This window comes from Capra hircus (assembly GCF_001704415.2).
Source record: "Capra hircus breed San Clemente chromosome X unlocalized genomic scaffold, ASM170441v1, whole genome shotgun sequence".
Taxonomy (NCBI): domain Eukaryota; kingdom Metazoa; phylum Chordata; class Mammalia; order Artiodactyla; family Bovidae; genus Capra; species Capra hircus.
Window position 1 is genome coordinate 52,490,724 of NW_017189516.1, and position 16,477 is coordinate 52,507,200.

The 16,477-nt window shown below is 44.4% G+C and overlaps 1 protein-coding gene and 1 pseudogene across 1 annotated transcript; both read left to right on the forward strand.

Annotated features, from left to right (window-relative positions):
* Positions 1 to 848: 848 nt before the first annotated feature.
* LOC108634311 (melanoma-associated antigen B4-like) lies at positions 849 to 1,868 on the forward strand. The gene has a single exon (XM_018043711.1). It carries the CDS (start codon positions 849 to 851, stop codon positions 1,866 to 1,868), a length of 1,020 nt encoding a protein of 339 aa, XP_017899200.1.
* Positions 1,869 to 11,235: 9,367 nt separating this feature from the next.
* LOC102182582 lies at positions 11,236 to 12,268 on the forward strand (annotated as a pseudogene).
* The last annotated feature ends 4,209 nt before the right edge of the window (positions 12,269 to 16,477 follow it).

Here is a 16,477-nt window from a genome sequence, read left to right on the forward strand (position 1 = left end):
TCCACACCCCAGATTGGCCGCCATGCCTAACCCCTCACCCAGCGTGACTTGGCCAGAGAGCAACTGGTCAGCATCTGGGCAGTTCTAAATTCGGAGGGGCTCCCTGACTGCGATCACCAACACGGGATAATCGGGGAAGTGGGGACCTCGTTGCGAAGGTCTGGCAGCTGGTCAGCAGAGGGAGGATGTCAGGGCTCCGGAGGAGTCAGGGTAATGAACATCCTCTGCATCACACGGCCGACTCAGGACCCTCCCCTGTGACCAGCACTTCCTCCCAGCCAAACACAGGGCCGGGGGCGGTGGTTGTCAGGGGAGGCTGCAGCTCGGTTGTGAAGGGGCAGTATCGAGACAGCACAAGGGCAGGTCCCTGCTCCCTTCACTGGGGGCCTGAACATTCCCTCATGTCCTTGTCTGGGGTGACAGGAAAGGTTGCAGCATCAACTTCAAAGCAAGAGAGGGAACAAGGTGGGTGGCTTTGGGGGCCGGGGTGATATGAGGGAGTCTTGCCCCAGTTTTCATCATGACTCTGAAACGTGACCTGAAAGGAGCTGCCTAGCCTGCCAGCTCCCAAAGTTCTTCTAACGCCCAGGCAGGGATGTTTGGCTGCGCCCCAGCATTCACTCTCACTTCTTACTCAGCAGTCTCAAGGGAGGGGCTCACCAGGAGAACAAGAGATTTGTGGGTCCTAGAGCACTGGCCTCAAGGACCCCTCAAAGGCAGCTTGAGTTCAAGCCAGGGAGGAATCTCCTCATTGCAGTTGCTCACAACATCTGCTTGTCCTTCCTCTAGGGGCCCTCCTTGCCTGCCACCCTGCCCACATGTGCCTGTGATCCATAACCTGTGTCACCATGCCTCAGAGGCACAAGAACAAGTACCATGCCCATGTGAAATTCCACTATCCCCAGGAGGCCCAGACCAGTGCTTCTGCAGCCCCCAAAGAGGAGTGCCCCTCCTCCCCCTCGTCTGTCTCTCAGGCTTCTCCCCCGAGCTCCCCTGCTACTGGAGATCACCAGGAGCTTCAGGAAGCCATGGCCCCTAGCTCTCCTGATGCAGAGCCTTCCTGTGCAGAATCTGATGAAGGAACCCAGGGCCCAGAGGAGGAAAGTGCAGGTGCCTCCCAGGCAGCCTCTGCCACTCAGAGCCTTCTCATAGATCCTCTGACCAGGAAAGCCAGTATGCTGGTGGAGTTCCTGCTAGAGATATACACCAAGAAGGAGCCCAACTCGCAGCACGCCCTGCTGAAGGTCGTTGGCAGGAAGTATAGGCAGTACTTCCCTGAGATCCTCAGGAGAGCCTCTGAACGCATGGAGCTGGTGTTTGGCATGGAGCTGATGGAAGTCGACCGTAGCAGGAACATCTACGCTCTCATCAACAAGCTCAACCTCGGGGATGATGAAGGTCTGAGTGATGAGAAGTGTCTGCCCAAGTCTGGTTTCCTCACTGTGCTCCTAGGGAATATCTTCATGAAGGGTAAACTCACCACCGGGGAGGATGTCTGGGAATTCCTCAGTGTGTTGGGGGTCTATACTGGGAGGAAGCACTGGATCTTTGGGGAGCCCAGAAGGCTCATCACCAAAGATAGGGTGCAGAAGAAGTACTTGAAGTACCGACAGGTGCCCAATGGTGATCCTCCGCACTACGAGTTCCTGTGGGCCCCGAGAGCTTGTGTTGTGACCAATAAGATGAAGGTGTTGGAGGTACTGGGCAAGATCCACGATACGGTCCCGACTTCCTTCCCAGACCTCTATGACGAGGCTCTGAGAGATCAGGCAGAGAGAGCAGGGCTGAGAGGTGCGGCCAGGGCTCCAACAATGACTGAGGCCTGTGCTCCTTCCAGGGCCAAGTCCTACAGCTCCTCCCACATCTAGGGAGGGAGGCCCCGACACTTTCTACCCTTTTGTGTTGGAACAGAGCTGTCAAGCTCCTAAATAGTAGAGAGTAGCAGTTTGGAGGGAACAAAAGTTGCTGTTCTTTACAGTTTTATGTAGTAAGGGTGTTTAGGTACAACTCATTTTAACAAAATATATATCTTTGTCCTTTATCCATAGGAAAAATATCTAGTGAAAGTTGATTTAAATTAGATTAAGGAGTTGAGGTAGGAGTTTAGTATTTTCAAATGTTAATTACTTTTCATAAGGTTTATTGTGCTTCAGAATACAAGTGTATTAATCACATTATTTGCTGTTTTAAAGTTTTGAAAGCCACACGTTGGGTATATTTAAAACACATTGAATCATAACTTCCATTAAATGAAAGACCAGTTTTTCTTAATCAGTATGACTCTGCTTTATATGTATTACATGCATTTCAGCATTCATGCAGGATAGGGTTTAGCAGACTCCATTTATAGATGGATAACTTGCAATTTTCTCAAGTTCACAAGACTGATAAAGTGACCTTCATAAGACAAGTTCCCTGATGTGCACTAGTCCAGAGTCCTTCCCTTTCTTTGCAAGAGCAAGAACTGAGGAAATCTCTTTTCACCAGTGACATATTTGGTACCGTGACTAGGATTGCTGCCACGGTGAACTCCAGTGGTCTTGCCCAAACTGTCGGCTGGAGACCCCTGACTTTCACTCTCTCTCTCCCATGAACACTTGCTTGCTGTCACTCTCTGCTTTTTTCTGTTCCATGACCCACAGGGCAAGATCTGGGTCAGCTCACTGTGTCATGGCTCCCCTCAATTAAGAGCTGCAAGGAGCACGCCCAGGCTGTGCATACTCAGAGAAAACTTGGGTGGCAGTTGACACTGTCCTTGGGCCTGGTAGACACAAAATTTCCAACGGTGAAGGCGTCATTGGAGTTATAAGTTGGCTTAAAACTCGACATTCAGAAAACTAAGATCATGGCATCCTGTCCCATCACTTCATGGCAAATAGATGGGGAAACAGTGGAAACAGTGTCAGACTTTATTTTTTGGGGCTCAAAAATCACTGCAGATGGTGAGTGCAGCCATGAAATTAAAAGATGCTTACTCCTTGGAAGAAAAGATATGACCAACCTAGACAGCATATTAAAAAGCAGAGACGTTACTTTGCCAACAAAGGTCCATCTAGTCAAGGCTATGCCTTTTCCACTAGTCATGTGTGGATGTGAGAGTTGGACTGTAAAGAAAGCTGAGCACTGAAGAATTGATGCTTTTGAACTGTGGTGTTGCAGAAGACACTTGAGAGTCCCTTGGACTGCAAGGAGGTCCTACCAGTCCATCCTAAAGGAAATGAGTCCTTAATATTCATTGGAAGGACTGATGTTGAAGCTGAAACTCCAATACTTTATGCTATACCTAATGCAAAGAACTGACTCTTTTGAAAAGACCCTGAGGCTGGCAAAGATTGAGCACATGAGGAGAAGGGGATGACAGAGGATGAGATGGTTGGATGGCATCTAGGAAGGTCAGAGAATACCAAGCAGGATAAACAGAAAAAAAAAATCTAAACTTTGACATATCACACTCAAACTTTCGAAAACCAAAAGGAAACATAATTCTTGAGGAACACTAGAAAAAAAAATAGAACTTGCTATAGAAGAACAAGAGTAACAATTACTTAAAATTTCTCTTCGTGAACCATGCTATCAAGAAAAGACCAGAATTAAAGTTTCAATTCATTGAAAGAAAGAAAAAAAAAAAACACTAGTGCCAACCTAGAATTTAGTAGCAAGTGGGGAAAATACTTCAAAAATAATGAAAAACAAAGACTTTATATAACAAACAAAAACTGATGGAAATCTAGCAGAACTACTCTGCAAGAAATGGTAAAAGAAATTTTTCTGGGAAAAGGAAAATTATACAGGTCAGGAACTCTGGTCTATGTAAAGAAAGGAACAGAGTTACAGAAAAAATAAATAAAGTTAAAATAAACCTTTGTATGACCTTCAATTGATCAAAAAAATAACTATTTATTGAAAATAATAGTAAACCAACAATGCACCTAGTGATTATACCTTATGGATAAAAGAAAAATGGCAGAAATGGTTGCAAGGCCAGGAGAGGAGGAACTGGGAAACAAGATACTTGCACCAACCATGAAGCAGGATGGTGTTATTTAAAAGAGAATTTCAATGAGTTGCAGATGTATCATGCAAACTCTACAAAAAGCAGTAAAAAAAAATTAAACATATAACTGATCTCCCAAGAGGAGAGAAAATGAAATAATGTTAAATCTTCATTTAAAAGTAGACAAGGCAGAAAAACAGCAGAATATTAACACAGCAATAACAACAACAAAGAATAAAATCAATGAATAAAAAAAAGGAGATTCAACCAATCCATTTTGAAGGAGATCAGCCCTGGGATTTCTTTGGAAGGAATGATGCTAAAGCTGAAACTCCAGTACTTTGGCCACCTCATGCGAAGAGTTGACTCACTAGAAAAGACTTTGATGCTGGGAGGGATTGGGGGCAGGAGGAGAAGGGGACGTCAGAGGATGAGATGGGTGGATGGCATCACTGACTCGATGGATGTGTCTGAATGAACTCCGGGAGTTGGTGATGGATAGGGAGGCCTGGAGTGCTGCAATTCATGGGGTCACAAAGAGTCGGACATGACTGAGTGACTGAACTGAACTGAAACAAACTCTGCATAATCACTTTTAATGTGAATGGTATAAATATACAAATTAAAAGGTAGAGATTTATGAAAAGAAATTGAAACAACAAAGTATACCTAGCCCTTGCTCTCCATCTTTATTTTGGGCTTCCCTGGAGGCTCAGATCGTACAGAATCCACACACATTGCAGGAGACCAAGGTTGGATACCTGGGTTGGGAAGATTCCCTGGAGTAGAGCATGGCAGCCCACTCCAGTACTCTTGCCTGTAGAATCCCCATGGACTGAGGAGTCTGGCAGGCTATGTATGGTCCATGGGCTTGCAAAGAGTGGGACATGACTGAGTGACTAAGAACTTGGGATCTATAAGAAACACACTCTACAGTCAAAGACATGAATAGATAAAAAGTAAAGGGACAGAGAAAACTATATGATGCTAATATGAGTGGTAAAAAAAAAAATGTACTCCCTGAAAATCCTTCTGGTAAAGCAGTATTCAGAACAAGAAAATCAGGAATAAAAATGGGCAGTACTAACAACCATTAACGAGATCTAAATGACATTTATAGAATATTGAATGACAGCAGGGAAACACATTATTTTCACGTTCATATGGAACATACATCAAGACAGATCGCAGTCTAAGCCATAAAATGTACATCATCAAATTTAAAACAATACAAATAATACAGAGAATGCTCTCAGAATGAGACAAAAATAAACTAGAAATTGATAACCAAAAGACAGCAGGAAAGTTAAAGATTATTTGCAGACTAAACAATAAACATCTAAATAACACATGGGCCAAAGAGAAACTCTAATGAGAAATTTTTAAATATTTTAGAAAACAAAAACAGAAGTTGTGTGATACAGCAAAATCAGTAAAGAGATATATACAGCATTGAGTGCCTAAAACAAAGAAAACCTACAATTAATAACTTAAGCTTCTATATTAGTAAACTTGTAAAAGAAAAGAAAAAGCAGAGGAAGAATAAATCAAAGCGGAAACCAATGACACTAAAAAAGGAAGGTAATGCAGAAAAAGAACCAAACCCAAGGAAGTTTCTTTAAAGATACAAAATAAAAAGAAGATAAAATTCTCCCCAGGCTAAACGAGAAAAAAGAGAGAAAACACAAATTAAATTACTAATAGTAGAAATGAAGGAAGGGCCATTACTACTGACTCCATGGACATTAAAAGGATAATCAGTGAATATTATAAACAACTCTGTGCCTACAAAAATGAAAGGTTCAGTTGAGAAACTGCTTGAAGGGATAACTTAGCACCACTTTCACAAAGAAAAATACATACTCTGAATAGGTCGTATCTATTAAAGAAATTTAATCTATAGCTAATAAGCTTCCAATAAAGACAGTAACAGACCCAGAGGTTTCCACTGATCAATTCTATCAAAAATTTAAGGAAGAAATGATAAGAATTCTCTACAATCTCTCCCAGAAAATAGAAGCAAAAGGAACACCTCCTAATTCCTTTCTGTGAGGTGAGTATTATACTCGAACATCAAAATCAGAGGAAGAAATTAAAAGAAAAAAATTGCACACAAATACCTCTCACGAACATAGAAGCAAAATCCCCAACAAAATAAAAGAAACCTCACAATCCATAGAAGGAATTACATACTATATCTAAGTAAGATGCATTTCAGAGGTGTAACATTTGAAAATCAGTAATTATAAATCATAATAACAATAGTCTACGGAAGATAATCACAAGATCAGATCAACAGATGAAAGGAAAACATCATCTGATAAAATCCAACACTCATTCATCATCAAAATTCTCAGCAAACTAGATACAGACAGGCATTTCCTCAGCTTCATATACAACATCTGAAAAGAAATACAGGTAAAACATCATACTTCAGAGTGAGAAGACAGATGCTGTCACACTAAGGTGAGGAACAAGGCGAGGATATCCCTTCTCACCATGCCTATTCAACACTTTACTGAAAGGCCTAGCCAATGCAATGAGATAAGAGAAGGAAGCAAAAGATACAGATATTTGGAAGAGAAAAATGGAATTATAATCATCAGTAAGAAAAGTCCTGGCATTAATAAGCCAGGAGTATAGGTTAGCAAGGTTAATATAGGATCAATATATAATTGTTATATAGTTAATATATTAATAAGGCTAATATATAATAGTCAATTCTTTTCCAATAAAGAGATGGAACTTACAATTAAAAACACCATTTATATTAGCACCAAAATATATTAGAAATATTTCTTTAAAAATATGTGTAAAATTTACATGAGAGAAACTCATAAACTGCACTGAAAAAAATTAAAGAAGATCTAAATAAATAGACATGCCATGTTCATCGATAGGGAGATGCTGTATTGTTGAGATGTCACTTATTTCCAACTTAGCCTAGATACTTAATGCAATTCTGTTCAAAATTCCAGCAAGTTAGCTTGTCGATGGCAGCCAACAATTTAAATTTAATGTCAAAAATGAAAAGATCCATAATACCCACTGAAGTCAATATTAAAGATCTAAGTCAGACAATTGATATTACTGGATTTCAAAACTTACTTTAAAGCTACAATACTCAAGACTGTATGCTATTAAGAGAATACTAGACAGATCAATGGCACAGAACAGAAAATCTAGAAACAGACACCCCAAACACTCAACCGACCTTTAACAAAGGCGCAAAGGCAATTTAATGGAAAAGGACAGTCTTTAAACTTACAGTTCTGGGATAACTAGACATTCATATCTAAGAAAAATGAATCCACATACTAACTCTAAACCTTTCAAAATAATTAACTCAAAGGGAATCACAGACCTAAATGAAAAACTCACAAGTAAAAAAAAAATTTCAGGGACATCCCTGGCAGTCCAGTGTTTAAGACTCAACACTTCCACTGCTGGGGGAAGAGGTTCGATCGCTGGACAGGGACTAGGATTTCACATGCCATATGGAATAGGCAAAAAAATCTAGAAGATAACATGGCGGCAAAACTTGTGTTTGGTAATGAGATTTTAGGAACAACTCCAAAAGCACAGTCCATGAAAGAAAATAATAAGTGGAACCTTGTTAATATTAAAAACTTCTATCTGCAAAAGATACTATTAAGAGAATGAGAAAGAAAAGCCACAAAAGGGCAGTTAAAAATATATTTGCAGGGCAAGAATGGAGACACAGACCTAGAGAACGGGTGTGTGGACACATCGGGGGAAGCAGACAGTGAGACGAATTGAGAGAGTGGCATGGACAAATGTGCACTACATGTGGACAACAGGCATGTGGGGGACGTTGCTGGGGGACACAAGGATCAGCTCTGTGACGACCTCGAGAGGTGAGGTCGGGGGTGGGAGGGAGGTTCATGAGGGAGGGGATAGATGTATACTGATCGCTGCTTCATACAAGAGAAGCTGACACACCATTTAATTATCTTCTAATTTAAATAATTGTTAAAAATCTATGAATTTAAAAACTAGAAAAAAATCTAGGGAAGTACACATAGCCACTAGAGTTATATACAACAATGCCAAATGAATAAAAGTCAGAAGTAATGAAAAGCAAAAGATCATAGTAACAATTTGATTTTCAAATTAAAATTCTTAGAAAACAGGACAGGAAATATTCAAACATATAAGAGATTTCAAAAATCTGGAATAAAAAAAAGATCACGACAGCAAAATCATCCAGTTGGTCTAGAAGAATGAACACTTACTTAAACCAAGTAACAGAATATACATCATAAACAAAAGCAACCATAGAAAAAATTTACCTACAAAGAAACTTTAGAAAAATGTATACAGTCTTCATGGAGGCAACAAGAAGTATTTCCTGAGACTTAGGAACAAAAAGGCTCAAACAGAATAGTATGTTATGTATATTCATGACATAGAGATATTGTAAGACTGTCAATTTTCTGTAACTCGAGTACGGAGTTAGTACCACATTCAGAGTAGAATGTGTTCAGAGCACAATGAAACACAGTCTGCTGCTTTTTGTACCTAGAAGTAACCATGGAAATCTTATGGAAGGAATGAAGAAAACTATTAAAAACGTGAAAACATAAAAATTAAATAAACCCTGATGGACAGTAAGTCTCCACTGAACTTGACCCTATGTGTAAAAATAAATAATCCTTGATGGACAGTAAGTCTCCACTGAATTGACCCTATGTGTGCCCAGGTCAGGGAGTACTTAAGAGACTGGCACAGATGTGCAGCCTGCAAGGGAAGTAGAAAACAGGATCAGCTGGAAGAGGCTTTAAACTTGAGCCCTGGGATCATGAATCTCCACTGCTTCACTGAAGGAATCTGAGGCAGCACCTCCGAGGGCCCATGCCAGGACCATGGGGCACCAAAGCTTGGCTTGGATGTGGCAGTACAGCCCAGATCATGAAATCACCAGCACAAAGTTTGTTGTCTGTGCACTTAATCACTGAGTTGTGTCCAACTCTTTGCGACTCCATGGACTGTAGCCCACCAGGCTCCTCTGTCCAAGGGGAAACTCCAGGCAAGAATACTAGAGTGGGTTTCCATGCCCTCCTCCAGGGGGTCTTTCCAACCCCCGGATTGAACTCAGGTCTCCCACGCCACAGGCAGATTCTTTAGTGTCTGAGCCAACAAGGTATGCTAGGGGATGAGAACTGGCCCTTTTGAATGATCACCGTAGTAGACTATCACCCAGGGACTAAAAGAGAAAAGTTAGTATCACAGGAATTGTAAAAGCGACAGAACTTCATCTCAGAACTTTTGAGCAATGACCCTGCAGTCGACTGAGAGCCCACAGTGAGAACTGTCAGGCTAAGGAGCCCCTTCACTTACTCTTCTGGAATGGTATGAGCATGGCTGGGGACAGGGGTGGACTTATACCAGAAAGGGAAGGATTTCCAGGCCCTGTCAGCAGTCAATATGAATGAAGTTTCTGAGTGAGATGTGAGGGGTTCCACACCTCAGAAGACAGTCTCCCATCCTTCCCTCTCAGCTGATCTTACCTGTAGCAGCCATTTCCAGGAAGCCTTGGGTAGAAATGGTGAGATGAGACGTATGTGCACTTCATACCAGGAGACTCGGGGGTTCACATTTTCGATATGAGGCCTTGTCCTCAGATCAGCAGATGGGACGTAGCCCAGCATCTACAGGGGTTAAGGCAAGGCATGGAGAACGACAGAGCATCGCTTACTCTAGAAGAGGGAGCCCAGAGAGCCCTCACTGTCGGTCTCATGGGCTCCAGGATGGCTGTTAGGTGTGGGCTCCCCAATTCTTCCTGCTGCGGGTGCTGACACAAGTGAGAGGCATGGAGTGAGCCAGCTGACAGTTCAGGACAGGGACGTCCCAGGACCCCTTAAGAGTCAAAGCAAAGTCCACGTGCCAATCCCAGGAGAAGCTCCCCCGGAACCCTGCCCGTCCAGGTCCCGCCCCTGCTGTCCTCCTGGAGCCCAGATGCGCAGGACAGGAAGTGACGTCCTCCTAAGCACGCTGGGGGAGCGACACCATCCTTGACAGTACTGCTATCTCTGAGAGCTGCCATTGACGGTGGCCAGCGGGAGCAGTCCCAAGTGTCATCGGGTGTCAAGATTGGACGTGACGGGAGTTACTAGTGCAGGGACACGTCTCTGCACCCTGAATCCCATTTCCCTCTGAAAAGAGGGGGCTGCACAGCCTCCGGCCACCCTAGCCCTGCACTCAGACCAGAGGATCCAGCCTAGCTCTTAGGCCTCAAAACCATCCACTAACCCCTAGAGGGGTGGTCTCGGGAAAGAATGCCTCAGTCAGGCTCTGCTGGACCCCAGCTCCGCTCAGTAGAGGGAGAGCAACGAGCCCTGTGGAGTGAAGGAGGGACCCTCAGGGGACTGAGGGTCTCCATGCAGCAGAAAGGCAGCCATGTGTAACCCCCACTCACCGCAATTTGGCTGCGGATCATCTGGGCAGCTGTAAAGGCTGAGGGGCTCCCTCACTGCTACCTCGGACATGGAACACTCAAAGAAGAGGGGACTTGGGTCTGAGTTGCTGACAGCTGGTCAGTAGAGAAAGGATGTGAGGGTTCGGGGAGAGTCAGGATGAGGACCAGCCTCCGTGACAAATGGGCAGCTCAGTACCCTCCCCTGTGCTCAGGGCTTCCTCCCGACCAAACATTGGAAAGTGGGGCGGTGGTCTAAGAGGGGAGCTTGGAGCCTGGTTGTGAATGGGCAACCATGAGACAGCAGAAGGGAAGGTCCTGGGACCCTCCATGGGAGGCTGATTACGCCCTCCTATCCTCGTCTGGGGTGACAGGGAAGGTGGCAGCGTCAATTTCAGACAGGAGAGGGAACGGGCTGGGTGCAGGAGAGGGGGTGTTGGGTATGGAGGTGTATCGCACCAATTTTCATTCTGACTCTGAATGTCAGCTGAGAGGACCTGCCTCCTCTGACAGGCCCCACTGCCCCGCCCCTTATAACGCCCAGGCAGGACTGTCTGCTGTGCCCCAGGGTTCACTCTCCCTTGCTATTCAGCGGTCTCAGGGGACAGGCTAACCAGGAGAACAGGAGCCCTGTGGGTCCTAGAGTACTGGCCTCGAGGACCCCTCAGAGGCAGCTTCCATTCAAGCCAGGGAAGACTCTCTTCGCTGAAGGTTCTCAGAGCATGTCCTTGTCCCTCCTCCAGGTGCCCTCCTTGCCTGCTTTCCTGCCTGCACTCCCACCTGTGGCCCCTGACCTGCTGTCAGCATGCCTCGGAGGCACAAGAACAAGTTCCATATCCGCAGGAAACGCCATCAGGTCTGGGGGGGACACTCAGGAGGCCCAGGCCAGTGCTGCTGCAGCCCCAAAGGAGGAGTGCCCCTCCTCCCCCTCTTTCGCCCCTCAGGGTTCTCCTCTGAGCTCCCCTGCTGCTGGCAATCGCCAGGAGCTTCAGGGAGCCATGGCCCCTAGCTCTCCTGATGTAGGGCCTTCCTGTGCAGGATCTGATGAAGGTGCCCAGGGCCCAGAGGAGGAAAGTGCAGGTGCCTCCCAGGCAGCCCCTGCCACTTAGAGCACTCGCAAAGATCCTCTGGCCAGGAAGGCCAGGATACTGGTGGAGTTCTTGCTGGAGAAGTACACCAAGAAAGAACCCATCACACAGAATGCCCTGATGAAAATCGTCAGCAGGAAGTACAGGCAGCACTTCCCTGAGATCCTCAGTACAGCCCTTGAGCGCGTGGAGTTGGTCTTTGGCCTGGAGATGAAGAAAGTCGACCGTAGCAGGAACATCTATACCCTCATCAGCAAGCTCAACCTCGGAGGAAACGATTGTCCGAGTGGTGAGGGGGGGCTGCCCAAGTCTGGTCTCCTCATGGTGCTCTTGGGGGTCATCTTCATAAATGGTAACCGCGCCACTGAGGAGAAGATCTGGGAATTCCTCAGTATGTTGGGGATCTATGCTGGGAGGAGGCACTAGATCTTTGGGCAGCCCAGAAGGCTCATCACCAAAGATCTGGTGCAGAAGGAGTACCTGAACTACCGCCAGGTGCCCAATAGTGATCCTCTGCGCTATGAGTTCCTGTGGGGCCCGAGAGCTTGTGCTGACACCAGTAAGATGAAGGTACTGGAGGTTCTAGCCAAGTTCCACGGTAGGGTCCCTAGTTCCTTCCCAGAGCTCTATGACGAGGCTCTGAGAGATCAGGCGGAGAGAGCAGGGCTGAGAGGTGCGGCCAGGGCTCCACCCATGGCTGAGGCTAGTGCCCCTTCCAAGGCCAAGTCCCGCAGCTCCTCCCACATCTAGGGAGGGGGCAGGGCACTTTGTTCCCTTTGTGTTGGAAGAAAGCAGTCAGGCTCCTAAATAGTGTAGAGTAGTAGGGGTGGAGGGAAGAAAACCCATATCTTCTTACAGTTTTAAATGGTAAGGTAGTTTAGGTCTAGTTTAACAAAATATTTATGTTTTCTTTTATCCATATGAGAGATATATAGTGAATGATAATTTAAAGTAGAAAGGTGAAGAGGTGAAGGAGGTTTTAGTATTTTCAAATGTTCTTACTGTGGATAAGTTTTATTGTGCTTCAGAATTCAAATGTATGAATTTTATAAATCATAGTTTCTAGCTGTTTTCATGTTTTAAAAGTTTGGGTATTTGTAAAACACACTGAAAGTACTGAATATATTGTTCACAATGCAAACAAGATAACATGACATTAGAAGAGAATGTTTCTTGAAAAGCATTCAAGCTTCTAAAGAGCACGTGGTAGTAGTGGGTAGATCACATTTATTTCAATCATATTTCTCTGCTTCACACAAGTAACTTCTACATATTATATGTTTCTTTTTTTTCAAATATTTTTACTTCTAAGTGGTTGTTTTTCTTCAGAGTATTAATTTGGTAATGATACTGCTGTTATATTCACTGCTGTTTTAAGTGTTTTAAAGGTACAGTTTTGGTAGACATGAAAGATTCAGGAGCCATCTATATTCTTTCTGATCTGCAAGTAGGTAACATAGCACTGCAAGAGTGATTTTCATGCAAATGTGAAGGAAGACCACAGAAACTATTGAGAAAGGAAAAGAAAATGAAGAAAAGAATAGAGTAAAAAGTCTTTAACTTGTGGTGTACCTTATTTTAAACTTCCTTTTAGTAAAAATAAAAAAAATACTCTGACTTATTTAGCTCATTTAAGAGTATTTGTTTCTTTTGTGCTAATTCACTGCATATTCTCTGCTCTCTCCTGGATTAAAAATAAACTCAGATGGGAAGGTGGTATTTGAGGGGTTCATAGTAATCATAACTCCCACTTATTACAAACCAATACTTCTTCATCAGTATGCCACTGCTTTATATGTAGTACATGCATTCCACCATTCATGTAGGATTGGATTTAGCAGACTCCCTTTCTGGATGGATAACTTGCCAATTTCTCAAGTTCACAAACTGATGAAGTGACCTTCCTGGGACTAGTCCCCTGATCTGGATTAGTGCAGAGTCCACAATGTGCCACTTCCCAGCCTAAGCCAAAAATCATGTCTTTTCATTCAATTTTCCTCTAAACACTCCAAAAAAATGTGTCTCGTTGGATACATGGGGCCCTGTCCCAAAGAACTGTTTTGGAATAAAGTTTGAAAAATGCTGATAAATGAATGGTATGAAAGAAGACAAAACTACTCAGGGATGAGGTGGTCATGAACACATGCAATGTCAGATACCCTGAAAAGATCAATATGCCCTCATTTATCCTTCCTGATTCCCAGGGACATAAAAGCCTTAGCTTAAGTGCTGTGTCCTCAGGTCAATGGATGGAAGAGTCCCAGCCTCTGATAGTTAAATTCCTCAGGGAATTTAAGGCTGTAGCATGAGAGGACAGGTCTCATTAGGAGATGGGAAGTCAGTGTGAGGACCTGGAGAGAGGACAGTAATAGTGAAAGGATGGAGGAAATACAGGTCTTCCTAGGAGCCTGACTGAGGACAGGTGCAGCCAGCCATCAGAAGGCCTCAATTTCCAATCCCAGCTTTCTGTCCTGAGAGACCACAGGTAGATGTGGTAAGTTGGGCAACCTCTGTTTTCTTCTATTGGGTCTCTGAGAGTTGTGGGCCTTACTCTGAGCACATACCCTCAGGAAAAGAGACAGGAGCTCCAAGACCTCCCAGCAGTTCCCAGAGGACACCTGGTCATTTCACCAGAGGAGCTTCAGGCAACCCTTGATGTGGCAGGAAGGACAGTTCTTTCATACATGCATCAGCTACTCTGTGCAGACTGATTTCCCTGGGTTTTTAACTTCAAGTCCTCCATGATAATGGGAATTGAAGGAACACCCCAAACCAAGTGGCGTGCCCCTCTCCTCAAGTCCTTGCTAGGAAAGTTTACCTTTGATGTTTCTGCACATGCATGACTGCACCTTCCACTTGTTGGGAAGAAAATTGCTCACTAAATTCCAGACAATAGTCCAAGCTGGACACCTTCATTTAGAAGGCTCCCACCAAGAGAAACGACAGCTCTTGGCTGGGGGAGCCTGCCTCCATATGACAGGGATACAATAGCACAGGATACAGATAGCTGTCCCAGGTGACTCTGTGGAAAAGAATCCACCTGCAATGCAGGAGATGAAGGTTTGATCCCTGTTCTGGAACATCTCCTGGAGGAAAAAGTGGCTACTCATTCCAATATTCCTGCCTGGAGAATCCCATGGACAGAGAGGCTGGAGTGCTGCAGTTCATGGGGTTGCGAAGAGTCAGAAATAAGTGAGGGACTGAGCACAGACAGACAGACAGACAGGTAGATCTAGAAGTCTAGGAGGTGAATAGAGATAGAGAAACCTAGGAACCATTGGTAGACCATTGTAAGTTAACATTGTTCAAGAAAGGTATCAGAATGTAGTGGAGGAAGGCAGGTTTGTTTAAATATAAAGCCATAAATAATCCATGAGATGTTCCCCAGGCCTTTAGGTAAAAGAGGAATGTCACGGCCCTTCTGTCCATTTGAAGAAGTTCTAGAATAATCTAAGTTTGACCTCATAAGGTCAGACACTCTCCTGCTCCAAATGAATTGGGAGGGAGTGATGTAAGCCTGACCTCTATCAGAGAAGGCAGTCTTTGCTAGTCCTCCACTTTCCATTGACTATAGAATATATTCCACTTAATCCTCCAGGCAGAGCTCAGTCACCTGCCTGCTTGCATCTCTTACATGCATCCTATATATATAAATCTATTTCTTGCCTAACATTTTGCCTCTGGCTGAATTCCTTCTGCGCTAAGACACAAACAACCTGAGCCACAGTACGTCCAGGTACCAGGTAAGTGTTTCTAATTAAAAGACCATGGTTCAAGTCCCAAACTGGAATTTGGGGTGGGGTTTGCAGTCCTGGCCATGTGGATTTGAGTCAAAACCTGATGTGATAGGTTTCAGGTAGAGGAGGTCTCCATGCTACCCAATCAAAAATTTTAACCTATGGCCTGTTAAACTGGCTCATAGGGCTAGAATGAAAGTCACTTCCTTCTGCATTTCTCTGCGCCTAGACTCCCAATATCTTTGCTTTTGGGTGGACAAATACAGACACTGTATGCCATGAAAGCCTCCATTTTGTGTTTATAAAATTTAAGCTGAGTGTGTCTACAGGATAGGGAGAGAATGGACAAAGAAAGAAAAAGAAATTGAGCTAAAAATTTTCTGGCTACCTTCCGAAATATGGCTGTCCTGGTGCCTCAGATGGTAAAGAATCTACCTGAAATGGCAGGAGACCCGGGTTCAATCCCTGGATTGGGAAGTTCCCCTGGAGAAGGGAATGGCAACCCTCTCCAGTATTCCTGCCAAGAGAATCCCATGGACAGGGGATCCTGGAGGGCTACATTCCATGGGGCCACAATGACTCAGACATGACTTAGAGACTGAACTACAACAGCAATCTCCTAACACTTCTACTTTACCACTCCTTGCTGCAGCTAGTGAAGCCCATTTGTCCTAGAGCCTGTGCTCCAGAGTAAGAGAAGCCACCACAATGAGAAGCCAGTGCATCCCAATGAAGGGTAGCCCCTACCCCTCGAAACTAGAGAACACACAGGCAGCAATGAAGAGCCAGCACAACCAAAATTAAATACATAAATAATTTCTTTACAAAACTGCTCAGGGAAGCCACAATGACCCCTGGGGCGAGAACTGAACCACATTCTGCCCAGCAAGCTCACAGGTGAGAGATGCCACAGCCATGAAAAGCCATAAGGGACTTCAGTGACACCTGAAGCCCCTTATGAGCATTCTTCATTTCCTTTTCATATGGATAACTGACTGTGCATCGCTGAAGACTTCCCCTTAGGATTCCAGCGAGGTCCCTTATGTCCAAATCTTCTGTGCCTTAAGGAAAACCTCTGAACTTTGAAAGACTTGCCAGGTAGACTCGTCTGGCTTGACAATGCTTAATTTGCCTAGAAAAGCCCTTCGCCTTCTCCCGATGATACTAACCATCAGCCAGCCCCTGAGCCCTGTTCACAGGAACTCTTTCTGGGCAAAAGAAG